The 14,394-nt window shown below is 39.1% G+C and overlaps 2 protein-coding genes and 1 long non-coding RNA gene across 3 annotated transcripts; 1 reads left to right on the forward strand and 2 right to left on the reverse strand.

Moving 5' to 3' along the window:
* The first annotated feature begins 5,686 nt into the window (after positions 1 to 5,686).
* On the forward strand, positions 5,687 to 8,731 carry LOC108825183 (regulatory protein NPR1). Its single transcript, XM_057000496.1, has 4 exons — positions 5,687 to 5,730; positions 6,185 to 7,473; positions 7,560 to 7,763; positions 8,276 to 8,731. Exons 1-4 carry the CDS (start codon positions 5,687 to 5,689, stop codon positions 8,548 to 8,550), a joined length of 1,812 nt encoding a protein of 603 aa, XP_056856476.1. The 3' UTR covers positions 8,551 to 8,731.
* A 1,541-nt stretch (positions 8,732 to 10,272) lies between these two features.
* On the reverse strand, positions 10,273 to 11,601 carry LOC130505893 (uncharacterized). Its single transcript, XR_008941836.1, has 3 exons — positions 10,912 to 11,601; positions 10,681 to 10,785; positions 10,273 to 10,599 (listed from the first exon to the last, which is right to left on the reverse strand). It is a non-coding gene; the product is annotated as an uncharacterized LOC130505893 (long non-coding RNA).
* Positions 11,602 to 12,222: 621 nt separating this feature from the next.
* On the reverse strand, positions 12,223 to 13,173 carry LOC130505894 (uncharacterized). The gene has a single exon (XM_057000497.1). The coding sequence runs from the start codon at positions 13,171 to 13,173 to the stop codon at positions 12,223 to 12,225; it is 951 nt and encodes a 316-aa protein (XP_056856477.1).
* Positions 13,174 to 14,394: the final 1,221 nt, after the last annotated feature.

The raw sequence follows: 14,394 nt of genomic DNA on the forward strand, positions 1-14,394 counted from the left end.
GAGTTGTAATAAACTTTTTATAAAAAATTAACACCTCTAAAAATTTATTAAATTATATAGTTACAATACTTTTAGTTTATAGAGTTTTTACTGGACTTTAATAAATATGATTTGTGTCTCAAATAGGTGACCAGAAAAATAGAAGTTGGTGTAGTTTATGATAGAATATATATAAAAAAAAATTGGTATAGTTTATGGCTCACACAATTTCCTTTGATTCTTGTTGGTGCTTAGCGATTTTAGTTTGTGAAATTGATGAACAATAATTTATTTACAGTGTTATTGATGAGAGATTTGTGTACATCTCTACTCTGAAAATATAGCTTCTCAGTTTCTACAAATCGTTTTTATTTAACTTAATGGTATAACTATGATATATATTTGACATATTTTAGTTTACAAAAAAAAAAATATTTGACATATTTTATTGGTGGTGTTAAATATTTTATTAATATAGCTGTGAGGCCTTGATGTCTCTTGGATTTTTCCTGGGCCGACTACTGGGCTTCGTACAAGACCTGAAGAGATAAGAAGATTGGGTTAGTTTCATTATTATCCAAGAAGTTTATAAAGTCTTATAAACTTAGGATAAACATGTTATTCCTTTTACAACAAGGAATCACATTAGCAATCTAGTATAAATATAGGTCGAGACTCTCATTGTAAGATACAACAAATATATATCTCTCATAGAACACGCAACTAGTGCGAGGCTTGTAATCTTTCGATTCATAGTGATAAAGAGTTTAACTCCGGTTTGGAGATTGGACTCGCCAAACATATCAGTGCATCGTTCGTTTGTTACAAGAAAAGCCAAGGTCGATTCTCTACAAGTGGTATCAGAGCTTAGGCTAACCGAGATCCTAGTTACAGAGATTCGAAGGCAAGATTCAATAAACAAGCAAGGAGAATTCTTATCTGGTGTGGTGAAGAAGACTCAGCTCGTTGATATTGAAGCTTGACGGTTCCGGCGTGTTACAGCAACCTGCAAAACAAAAGAAACAACAGTTTACAGGTTAATAAGGAGATGGAAGCAATTTCAAAGAAATTTGAAGTGGAGAAATTTGATGGAAAAGGTGATTTTGGTCTATGGAAGTATAAGATGCTATGTCAGCTAGAGATCTTTGGTTTGGGTTCTGTTCTTAAGGAGAAAACTCCTTCTACGGATGATGAAGGTGAAGAAGGACAGAAGGATGTTAAACCTGATCCTAAGGAGCAAGACAAGGAGTTGCGTACAAAGAATCTGATCAGTATGTGTCTATCTGATCTTATCCTACGCAAGGTTATGAATGAGCCTACAGCACTGGATATGTGGAAGGCTCTAGAGGCGGAATATCAGACCAAGACATTACCTAATCGAATATATATGAAGCAGAGATATGCAGGTTTTAGAATGGAAGAACACAAGACCATTGAGGAAAACTTGGATGTGTTTCTAAAACTTGTGGCTGATTTAGCAAGTCTTGACATTAAGATCAGTGAAGAAGATCAAGCTATACAGATCTTAACAAGTCTACCTAAGCAATACGAGTCTCTTGTTGATGCATTAAAGTACGGCAGCGGAAAGGAAACCTTAACAGTTCGTGATGTTACAAGCTCTGCTTATTCTAAGGAAGTTGAATTAAGGGAGAAGGGACTTCTTAACAAGTCTAAGAGTAACTCAGAGGGGTTGTTCGCTGGAAACGAGAGAGGCAGGGGTGACAAGAAGAGCAACAAGACTTGGAGAGCTAGATCAAAGAGCAAGAACAGATCACAGTCTAGACCCAAATTCTCTAGAGAATGTTGGACGTGCGGGAAGGAGGGACACTTTAAAAAACAGTGTCCAGAGAGGAAGAACCAGAGCTCATCAAACTCGGTCAACATAGCTAAGGAGCAACCGTTGGTATTAGTGGCTAGCCAGCAAGCTGCTAAGGACGAGTGGGTACTTGACTCTGGCTGCACGTTTCATATCACTCCTAATAAAGATGTCTTATTTGATCTTGAAGACATAGAAGGAGGGAAGGTTTTGATGGGAAATAATACTATTAGCGAGATCAAAGGGATAGGAAAGATGAGGATCATGAATGATGATGGATCAAGCGTGATACTCACTGATGTTCGCTACATGCCCACAATGGGCAGAAATCTTATTTCCTACGGTTTATTGGAGAAGATGGGATGCAGATACGAAGGCAAAGACTTCATGGTGCAGTTTTACAAGGGAGATCAGAAGGTTATTTCTGGCAAATACTGTGACGGTTTGTATTATTTACAAGGGACAGTGTTGAGTGGTGAAGCTGCAGTTGCAAGGCCTGATATCGATTTGACTAAGAGGTGGCACTCTAGGCTTGGACATATGAGTCTAAAGGGCATGAATGTTTTAGTCAAGGAAGGACATCTAAATAAAAAAGATGTGAAGACGTTAGAGTTCTGCGAGAGTTGCGTTTTGGGTAAAGCACACAAGTTAAGCTTCCCAAAAGGTAAACACACGTCTAAAGAAGTTCTAGAGTACATACACTCAGACTTATGGGGTTCGCCTTCGGTAGTTGAGAGTCTCGGAGGATGCTTCTATTTTGTTACGTTCATTGATGATTTTTCTAGGAAAGTTTGGATCTATTTCCTAAGATCAAAGGACGAAGTATTTCAGAACTTCAAGGAATGGAAGACAAGCGTGGAGACTGAGACAGGAAAGAAGGTGAAGTGTCTTAGGACGGATAACGGATTGGAATTCTGCAATGCACAGATGGATACACTGTGTAAAGAAGCAGGGATTAAAAGACACAGAACATGCATCTATACTCCACAACAAAACGGAGTATCAGAACGCATGAACCGTACGATAATGGAGAAAGTAAGATGTATGTTGACAGAGGCAGGCTTAGAGCAAGAGTTCTGGGCAGAGGCGGCTTCTACATCTGTTTACTTAATCAATCGATCTCCTAGTACAGCTATTAACTTCAAGCTACCAGAAGAGGTGTGGTCTGGAACCAAAACAGACTTAAAACATCTAAGGAGGTTCGGGTGTACAGCTTATGTTCACGTAACTCAAGCTAAAACTAGTCCAAGAGCGATGAAAGGAGTTTTCGTAGGATATCCAGAGGGGACTAAAGGCTATCGAGTTTGGTTACCAGAAGAGTTAAGGTGTACAGTGAGCAGAAACGTGATTTTCAATGAGGAGGAGATGTTTAAAGACATTAAAGTAATTAGCGAGAAGAAGAAGAAGACAAAGAAAGTAACATTCAATCCGGCGCTAATTCAAGGACCTTCAAACACTTCTACAGTCACTGAAACAGAGGATACAGTTCAAGGTGGAGTTTCTCCAGCATCTGAGAACCCGGAACCTGAATCCTCAAGCTCGGAGAGTGAGGAAGAAGTTGTGGAAGCTCAACAGGAAAATCTAGATAATTACATTCTTGCTAGAGACAGGATCAGACGAGAAGTAAAGAAGCCTTCTAGGTTTGATGATTCAGATTGCGTGGCTTATGCTCTAGCTACAGCAGAGGAGATAAATATGGATGAACCTAAATCCTATTTAGAAGCAAGAAGAAGTAAGAGCTGGAAGTTATGGTACGAGGGAATGCAAGAAGAGATGGATTCATTGGAGAAAAATCAGACTTGGAAACTGGTTGAGAAACCAGAGAAAAAGAAAATTATTGGCAGCAAGTGGGTTTTCAAGCTGAAAGAAGGCATTCCTGGAGTAGAGAAGCCGAGATACAAAGCTAGATTAGTAGCAAAGGGGTTTTCACAAGTTGAGGGGATTGATTACACAGAAGTGTTTGCACCAGTGGTGAAGCACGTATCGATCAGAATCATGCTGTCACTTGTTGCAAATCATGATCTTGAGTTGGAGCAATTAGATGTGAAAACGGCCTTCTTATACGGAACACTAGACGAGGAGATTTATATGGCACAACCAGAGGGTTTCGTTGAAGAAGGAAAGGAAGATCAAGTTTGTCTGTTGTTAAAATCTCTTTACGGATTAAAACAGTCACCAAGACAATGGAATAGGAGATTTGACAGTTTCATGAAGGGGCAGGGTTATTACAGAAGTGCATACGATCCTTGTGTCTACATGAAAGGTTCAGATCTATCGCATATGGTTTATCTCTTAATCTATGTCGATGACATGCTCATAGCGTCTAAGGACTCAAAGGAGATTAAAAGAATCAAAGACAGTCTGAAGAAAGAGTTTGAGATGAAGGACCTAGGAGCGGCTTCAAGAATACTTGGGATGGATATTATTAGAGATCGGGAGAAGGGAACTCTAAGGCTATCACAGGGCAAGTATCTACAGAAAGTGTTGGAAACTTTTAACATGGCCGAGAGCAAAGCTGTGGTTACTCCTATCGGACCACAATTTAAGCTTAAGAGTTTGACACAAGAAGAAGAAGACATGGAAGCGAGATTCATGAACGTGATACCGTATGCATCAGCGGTTGGAAGTCTAATGTATGCAATGGTGGGATCTAGACCGGACTTATGTTTCGCAGTGGGATTAATCAGTCGATATATGAGCAAGCCAGGAAGACAGCACTGGGAAGCAGTTAAGTGGGTATTAAGGTATCTTAAAGGAGCTCTAGATTCAGACCTAGTGTTTACTAAAGGAGAAGACTTCAAAGTACGAGGATTCTGTGACGCAGACTACGCTACCGATTTGGACAGAAGAAGATCCGTTACCGGATATGTTTTTCAAGTCGGAGGCAACACTATAAGCTGGAGATCAGGTCTCCAACATATTGTTGCACTATCAACGACAGAATCAGAATATATGGCATTAGCCGAAGCTTTTAAAGAGGCATTGTGGCTTAAAGGTTTCGTTGGGGAGTTGGGATTTGAGCAAGATGACGTGAGAGTGTTTTCAGATTCTCAAAGTGCTATACACTTGGCCAAGAATGGGGGATTCCATGAACGGACTAAGCATATAGACACTAGACTACATTTTATGAGGGACGTAATTGAGGCTGGTGACGTTACGGTTCATAAGATTCACACATCTATCAATCCTGCGGATTTCCTAACTAAGTGTGTACCTGGAAAGAAGTTCGAGACATGTCTGGAGCTTCTTAAAGTCCTGCCATAGTAGGTCTCGTGTGGCTGCAGGTGACAGTGCTGTCGAGTTGTTCACCTCGCGGAAAGGCCACAAAAGAGAGTATCAGTTTCAGGAAAAGTAAACTGATGGTTCGACAGGGATATATAAAGCTTGATAAAGGATGAGTTCAAAAGTTTACCTTGAAGAAATATGGTTGTAGCAAAGAAACGTCTGCAACAAAGATGTGAACACATGGTTATTAGTTCACAGGTTTTAAGCTGTTACAGAATTAAAGAAATAATTCTATTTGAGTACCTATCGGAAGCAACGGAGGTGAAGAGACGTCTACACCGTGAGCTGGAGATTAAACAATGAGATGTGTTTAATTATTTAGCTAAGGAGTTTCATTACAAGGTTTCAAAAGGAGCTTAAGACACGTACATATGAAACAAAAGTCAAAACAAAAGAAGATACCTTTTGTGGTGGTGACAATTTTGGTTCGGTGTACATGTCGTGAGGTAGACAAATTGAGTTTTGCTACCGGAGAATCACGAAGTTAAAGGTTTTTTGCTGGATTCATCAAGGGACAAGCTGGAAGAAATTGAAATCAAAGGTTAGGGTCTTGTTCAAATGACTAAAGAAACAGTCATAAAAGAACAAAATAAACCTGAGATATCAATGGCGGAAGCGGTGAGAGCGAACGCCGGTGAAGACAAGCGACGGTAAGTCGGGATCTTGTCTGGTTCACTGAGAATCGAAGAGGGGAGAGAGGAATCAATCGGAGCGAGAGAGAGAAGCAAGGAATCGGAGAAGGCATGCATCTCCGGTGAAGACGGCGTCGAGGAATAGACGGTGTTTGGAGAAGACGGTGCGGCGAGCTCGTCGGAAGCTTCTGGTTTCATTTCGCAAGGAGAGAGAGATGGAGAAGCGGAGAAGTCGAGGAATAACCAAAGAGCCAAGGTGGAGAATGTGAGGCCTTGATGTCTCTTGGGTTTTCCTGGGCCGACTACTGGGCTTCGTATAAGACCTGAAGAGATAAGAAGATTGGGTTAGTTTCATTATTATCCAAGAAGTTTATAAAGTCTTATAAACTTAGGATAAACATGTTATTCCTTTTACAACAAGGAATCACATTAGCAATCTAGTATAAATATAGGTCGAGACTCTCATTGTAAGATACAACAAATATATATCTCTCATAGAACACGCAACTAGTGCGAGGCTTGTAATCTTTCGATTCATAGTGATAAAGAGTTTATCTCCGGTTTGGAGGTTGGACTCGCCAAACATATCAGTGCATCGTTCCGTTTGTTACAAGAAAAGCCAAGGTCGTTTCTCTACACTCGAGTCCGTCTTCGACTCGCCGGAATCTTTCTACAGCGACGCCAAGCTCGTTCTCTCCTGCGGACGGGAAGTACCCTTCCACCGTGTTCTCCTCGCAGCGAGGAGCCCCTTCTTCAGAAACGCCCTGACCACCAACGCCGTCGTGAAGCTCGAGCTGAAGGAGATCGCCAAGGATCACGTCGTCGGCGTCGATTCGGTGATCGCCGTTTTAGCGTACATTTACACCGGAAGAGTGAAGCCGCCGCCGAGAGGGGTCTCCGAATGCGCAGACGAGAATTGCCGCCACGTGTCCTGCCGTCCCGCGGTGGATTTCATGGTGGAGGTGCTGTACCTAGCTTCCGTCTTCGAGGTTTATGAACTGGTTACGCTCTACCAGCGGCATTTACTTGACGTCATAGACAAAGTTGTAATAGAAGAGGACACGTTATTACTCATACTCAAGATTTCTAGTATCTGTGGTGAAGCTTGCAAGAAGCTAACAGATAGATGCGTAGAGGTTATTGTCAACTCTAACGTGGACTTAGTTACTCTTGACAAGTCATTGCCTCAACATATTGTCAAAGAGATAGTTAACCTCCGTAACGATCTAGGCATTGAGGTGCCTGAGGTAGGGAAACATGTCTTGAATATATACAAGGCACTTGACTCCGACGATGTCGAGCTTGTCGAGATGCTTTTGAGTGAGGGGCACACTAATCTTGATGATGCCTACGCTCTTCATTTCGCTGTTAAGTACTGCGATGTTAAGACCGCAAACGATCTCCTTGACCTAGAGATTGCCGATGTCAACCTTAGGAATCCGAGGGGATACACGGTGCTTCACGTTGCCGCCATGCGCAAGGAGCCTGATCTGATAGTATCTCTGTTGACGAAAGGGTCACGTGCATCGGAAACGTCTTTGGAAGGTAGAACGGCTCTCTTGATTGCGAAACAAGTCACCATGGCGGCTGAATATAGTTATCTTGCGGAGCAATGCAAGCCTTCTCTCAAAGGTAGGCTATGCGTAGAGATACTGGAGCAAGCGAACAAAGGAGACCGGTTTCCTGGAGATGCTGTTTCTCCCTCTCTTGCAATGGCGGACCATGAACTCAAGATGAGGCTGCTCTATCTTGAAAACAGAGGTCCTCTCCTACTCCTTTTATGTTTGAATCGAATTCTTTGTTAGGAAAGCGAGTGAAACTAATGATAAACTATACTTGCTGTTTAGTTGCATTGGCTCAACGTCTCTTCCCAACGGAAGCACAAATCGCAATGAATATCGCCCAAATGAAGGGAACATCCGAGTTCACTGGGTCTAGCCTCGACCCTGACCATCTGGCTGGTGCAAAGAGGACATCGCCGGATCTAAAGACAGCACCTTTTAAAATCCTAGAAGAGCATCAACGCAGATTAAAAGCGCTTTCTAAAACCGGTATGGATCTTTAAACATAGTTGTCTTTAACTTGTAATTAGGCATGTGGGTTCGGGTAGTTCGGTTCGACTAAAATCTCTGCGAATTAAACTGTAAAAAAGTTTGGTTCTGTATTCGGGTAATTTGGTTTTTTAAAATTTTTACCGAAACTAACCGAAGCTTTTGGTTTCGATTATATTTCGGTTAAAACTTTGGGTAAAATAGATTAAATTCGGATAATTTCGATTAGTTTGGTTAGTTCCTTTAATTCGGTTAATTCGGTCAGTTCAGTTGAAAATTTGGTTGACAATTTTTTTTGAAAAACCGAACTAATCAATTACCAAACCGAAAACCAATTTGCTTATAAACTTGCCGAACTAAACCGAATTTCTCACCCGAACTAACCAAAGTTTCTGTTTGGTCCGGCGGGTTTGGTTCGGTTAAAAATCTCAGCCCTACTTGTAATAGATAACTGAAAGAAACCATGTCTAGTCTATAACATTAATTGTTCTCTTCATTTTCACAATCATCAGTGGAACTGGGGAAACGCTTCTTCCCACGATGTTCGGCAGTACTTGATCAGATTATGGACTGTGATGATTTGAATCAGCTGGCTTGCGGAGAAGGCGACACTCCTCAGAAAAGACTACAAAAGAAGCAGAGGTACATGGAAATACAGGAGATTGTGAAGAAGGCCTTTATTGAGGACAAGGAGGAACATGTAAACTCGTCTCTCTCACTTTCGTCTTCTTCCACGTCGAAATCAATAGCTGGAAAGAGGTCTAAACTCTACCATCGCCGTCGGTGAGACTCTTGGGGTAATTTTTTTCCCTATACCATATATATTATTCTTTTTTCATGGTTTTTACTGTCTATTGTTGGCGTCATATAAGATGTTCTTCATACACATCCTGTGTTTATAGATGCAGGTGTGTCAAAAAAAATGATGTAACTTTTTGAACCAGCAATAAGCAGATTTGTGATCTATATATGTTTATGTACCGTAACAATAACCCGTGATGGGTGTTACAGAGTTTACAAGAATCAAAGTGTGAAAAAATGACAAATGGTTATCTATTACTTAGATAAAATACAAATGTGGAATCATTAGATAAAATACATTATTCTCACAAACAAGGGAAAATGAGAGAGGTATAGGAAATGTTACTAACCAGTAGTAAGCACTAGAAGATCACTTCTCCATTACTGACAACTACTCGATTTAGTGTCTTAAACCAATGGTTCCGTGTTCCCATCATATTGTTTAACATATGGGGTCAGTAATACCACAAGACTTGAGATAAATTCTTAGGACATTGCTATCGAGGATACGAGTTTTAGTAGCATCACATAGACATGATTGGTGCTCCTTTAGCTGTTCACAATTACATGTAGTCGACATCATCATTCTATTAGCAATACTGTCGAAACAAACCTGAAGCGCATTTGTAGCACATGATTCTCCATTCCTCGTGGAACGACTTCCCTCGACCGCAATAGCTTTTGTCGGAGGAGGAAATGATGCCACGAGTACTACAAATGCTATAAGCAACAATGCTACGATCTTCATGTATATGTACTTGTTTGTTTATATCTCTTGATAGCAAAATTGTTTGGATTCTTTTTGTTTTCTGAGTAAAAATGTGAAGATCTGTTTTGGTATTTATTGGGTAATTAAGGATTCGCGTTGTATGGTATTGCGCAATAGACGCGATTGGCCTTCTTTTATCAACACGTACGTAATTAGCTATGTATATATATACCACATGCAAGGCTCAATTACTTTTCCATAATGGGTTTAAAAAGTTATAGAAATACTATTTAAAATTTCGAATTGGTTACCAAAATGGTTTACAAATTATAGTAATTTATTCTAGTCACTAAAAAATTGTATAAAAACTGAAAAAAATAAAGCACGGATTCTTTGGTATGGTTGCTCGATATTCTTTTAATATGTTCAACATTTGGGGTTAGGCATGCCACAAGACTTGAGACTAGAGCCAAGGACACTGGTATCGACCACACGGGATTTAATTAAATCACACAGACATGTATGATTCTCTTTCAGACTCTTACAACATGCAGCCTTCACCGGCGCTCCACGAGAAATGCCATCAAAGCAAACCTTAACCGCATTTGTAAGACATGATTTCCCATTGCTCTTGGAACTAGCGAGATGAGGGAATGATGCCGAGACTATGAGAAATGTAATAAGCAACAATGCTACCATCTTCATGTTTAGTTCTTCGTTTAGATTGTTTGGATTCCTGTTGTTATTTTAGAAAAAAAAAATTGGAGAACTTGTTGAGGTATTTATTGAATCATCAATGATTCACATATCGTACGGTATTGCATAATAAACGCGTTTAATCTTGTTAATCAACATGAACGTAATTAGAATTGTGCATATATAGCCTTGAGGTAAAATTAAGTCAACTGGTTTGTTTGGTGTAAAAAATTATAGAAATATAATTTCTTCATAATTTTTGAAAAAAAAAAGTTGAAAGGAAAAACAAATGAAACAAGGAAATAAATAGGAGAAGTAAATGTTTTTTTTTTCTTGTTTAACAAGTGAAATCAAAGAAGCTTTGAAACAAAGAGATCATACATAACTTAATTTTATGGAAGATCCTATGTAGTGTCCTATCTCTCTCTCTCACTCTCCCTCCTTTAAAACTGAGTCTTGATGGATCAAAAGCACAAACTTTACCCCATAGCATATTTCTAAGTCCGGCTCCTTGCAGTAGACTCATACTTGGCTCTATCGGTTTTGTACATGTGAGCAATCTCTGGAACCAAAGGATCATCTGGGTTTGGACTTTTGATCCGTTAATAATGAACATATCGAAAGCAAAACCTAGAAAGTCACAATGCATTGTATTAAAATCAGAGTCCAGACTGATAATTGTCAAAGTGTGTTCTGTTTTTTTGGGTTCACCTTGGATATGGTGAGTGCAGGACTCCATTGTTCTTTCAAAATGTCAAGGCAAATGCTTCCATTGCTGTTGACATTAGGGTGAAACACTTTTGTCCTAAATGCAACCTGCAAGAAGAAAAAAGGCAACTGAGTTCCGTCCAATAGAACTCATGTAATGATTTAAATATGATTAAAAATGACTATAGCCTTTGGTGGTTTGAAAGGATGATCGGGAGGGAAGTGAATGGTTACGAGAAAGACTCCGCCTGAACAAGGACTATCTGATGGACCCATTATTGTAGCTTGTCAATGAAACATGTCTTCAGTAACTGGGCCTTGAAGGTTTTCACAAATTTCATAAAAGACAGAATATAAAAGTTAGTTTTGTATAAAATATTTCACTTTATGCAATAACGATGTATTGAGACTTAAGGGAGGGATGCAATCTCTGGTAGGCAAGGCACAAAAAGCTTAATTCAAAGGCTTAAACTTTCAGGTGCTGTCTCTTATACTATGATCAATTACTACATCTTTGACTACCATTCCCTAAGATCAATTGCTATGTGACCATAAGATAGCTGCAACGACAAGACAGATCTTAGATACCCATGAGTTTGTTCTAAGAAAAAATCTAAACCTTTTCTTATTGATTATGATAACAGAGAGAGCTGCAACATATATATGCAGGGCTGGTTACCGAATTTAAAGCAAATTTTTTCAAAAAAAGTTAAAGCAAAAAAAAAACTACAACTTTTGGGCACCAAATTTAAAGCAAAAAAAGAAAGTACAACATTTGGGGGATTTACGCTGTGTTATCTTTTGTGCAAATTGCCAGCAATTTTCCAGCGAGTGACAAAAGTATAAAATATTTTAAGAAAGAAAACCGAAAGCAGTATTGGAAACCTTCTGTGCGAGGTAGAGCTTTCGCATAAAGGAGGCTTTAAAAGGGCTTAAACCCTTAGAGCAACATTATTGCTAAAGGTTCTTTAGCATTGTTTACTGATATTTTTGAGCTAAGGAACAATGGTAAGGAACATTAAGAAAAGGGAACATTATTGCTAGTACTTTTAGAAAGGTTTTTAGTTAATTAATTATTAATATTATTAAATAAAAATAAATGAAAAAATGTTTAAAATAAGACATAAATAATTTTAAATTAAAACATAAGAAAATTACAGAGTTAAAAAAAATTACAAAAACTACAAATTATAACATTTAAATTAAAAAAAATTACAAAAACTTGAAATTATAACATTAAAAAGAAAATAAAAACATTGAAGACATTAAAAAAAAAGATACAAACATCAGATTATATATTATTTTCAAGATGTCCAAATTTAGCCCATATATTTTCAATCAAATCATTTTTTAATCGTTGATGGGTTTGTTTGTCCTTCATTTCCGTTTGACGAGTGTTTGTATTGCCGAGATTTGAAGCTGGTCCGACGGAATATGAACGCTCCACACCTTGATTAAATTCAGAAATGTTACGCAGAGTGTATGAACCTCGTTCATTTTCGACAATCATATTGTGGAGTATGATGCATGCTTTCATAATATTCCCTATTTTTTCTTTATCCCATAAGTTAGAAGGATTTTTAACAACGGCGAATCTAGCTTGCAGGACGCCAAATGCACGCTCAACATCTTTTCGCACAGATTCTTGTTTTTTGGCATATAGCCTTTTTTCGGACCCTGTGGTAGTCGGACATATTGAAATAAAGTAGCCCATTTCGGATAAATACCATCCGTGAGATAGTAAGCCAAATTATACTCCGTTCCGTTGACGTAGAAGGTGACTTGGGGAGCTATTCCGTTAATAATGTCATCAAAAACAGGTGATCTATCAAGAATATTAATGTCGTTCATAGTACCTGGTGCTCCAAAAAACGCGTGACATATCCAGAGATCATATGAAGCAACGGCCTCCAGCACAATTGTTGGTTTTTCGGTTCCTCGTGAATACATTCCTTTCCAAGCACCGGGGCAATTCTTCCACTCCCAATGCATGCAGTCGATGCTTCCAACCATCCCTGGAAATCCTCGTTCTTCTCCGACATGGAGTAGTCTTTCAAGATCCTCTGGTGTGGGACGTCTTAGATATTGATCGCCAAACAAATGGATTATCCCGGCAGTAAACTGGTGGAGACATTTGCGAGCAGTAGTCTCAGCAAGTCGATAATATTCGTCAACTACATCAGCTCCACTACCATATGCCAATTGACGAATTGCTGCAGTACATTTTTGGAGTGGAGATAGACCGGTCCGGCCGACTGCATCTTCGTCATCGAATGGGGTCCATTTCCTTCTCTCCCGACGCTCCACTACTATGTCATCAGGTTGGGATGGAGCCTCACTTTGTTGGGAACTGAACAGAGGGATTTGAGAGGCTCCAAAGCTTACAGTAGAAGGAAAACTTTCATAAGGAAAGTTTCCCTCACCCACATTCTGTTCTTGACTGCTAAGAAGGTTAACATAACCAGAGTACTGGTTACATTGATTCCTTGAATCCATAGCACAAAGAACAGAAAAGAGATTTTAGAAAAGAGGAGAGAAAGACCATATGGAGATAATGTGAAAGAATGAATAAAGGATGGGATTTAATAGGAGAAAGACGATATGGGGATTTAACAAGTAATAACTAACCACCTAACAATTATCTACCAATGTCTAATCACAACTTATTACATCTTCCACAACTACAAACCTATGAGACTTCATTAACAATGTTATTCAATTTAAAGGAGATTTAGTTTAATTTTAAGTACAGTTTTTAGAGTTGATAGAACAGGTTGTTACTTGAAAGCAGAAGTACAAAATCTATTTAATGTCTACGCAATAACTATCAACTAAACTATAAAGTAACCACAACACTATCAAACTGAACTATAAAGTAACCACAACACTATCAAACGACACTATCAAGTAACCACAACACTATCAGGTTACTACAAAACTATCATTTCGTTTCCACAAACCTATCAAGTCACCACAAAACTATCAAGTAACCACAACACTATCAAGTCACCACAAAACTATCAAATAACCACAACACTATCAAGTAACCACAAAACTATCAAGTAACCACAACACTATCAAGTAACCACAAACCTATCGAGTAACCACAACACTATCAAGTCACCACAAAACTATCAAGTAACCACAACACTATCAAGTAACCACAAAACTATCAAGTAACCACAACACTATCAAGTAACCACAAACCTATCGAGTAACCACAACACTATCAAGTAACCATAACTTAACAACAAACGACAATCATATAAACAACAAACGACAATCATATAAACTGAATCCAACAAATCACAAGATACAGAGGAGATATAACAGAGGAGATCCAACATACCACTACCTATAAACTGTGAATCAAACAATCACTGGTTCCACTAAAACAAAAGGAACACACGACATGCAGAGGAGATATAAAACGACAATAACAAAATCCAAAGAAGTAGAGCCTTACCTTTTAGATTGAAATTGGAATCGACGCGGTAGAGAAGAGATCGGTTTTGAAATTGGAATCGTCCAAGTTATGGTCGCCTATTTTATTCGCCGTCGAGAGAGCAAAGGGGAAGAAGTCGGGGCTGGAGAGAAGAGATCGCCTCGAGTGAGCAAATTCACGGCGAGGATATCGACCTTCGAGATGAAATCGTCGGAGTTATGGTCGCCTGTCGTTTCGCTGTCGAAAGAGCGAAGGAGAGCAGATGACTTCGA

The sequence above is a fragment of the Raphanus sativus genome, unplaced genomic scaffold (assembly GCF_000801105.2).
Source record: "Raphanus sativus cultivar WK10039 unplaced genomic scaffold, ASM80110v3 Scaffold2674, whole genome shotgun sequence".
Taxonomy (NCBI): Eukaryota; Viridiplantae; Streptophyta; class Magnoliopsida; order Brassicales; family Brassicaceae; genus Raphanus; species Raphanus sativus.

Bases quoted from the DNA above. Each gene is read 5' to 3' on its own strand.
- LOC108825183 (XM_057000496.1), top strand. From the start codon at position 5,687: ATGGCGGAAGCGGTGAGAGCGAACGCCGGTGAAGACAAGCGACG. The intron at 5,731-6,184 runs GTAAGTCGGGAT...TCTCATTGTAAG, and splicing joins GCCGGTGAAGACAAGCGACG to ATACAACAAATATATATCTC. The intron at 7,474-7,559 runs GTCCTCTCCTAC...CTTGCTGTTTAG, and splicing joins GCTCTATCTTGAAAACAGAG to TTGCATTGGCTCAACGTCTC.
- LOC130505894 (XM_057000497.1), bottom strand. From the start codon at position 13,173: ATGGATTCAAGGAATCAATGTAACCAGTACTCTGGTTATGTTAACCTT.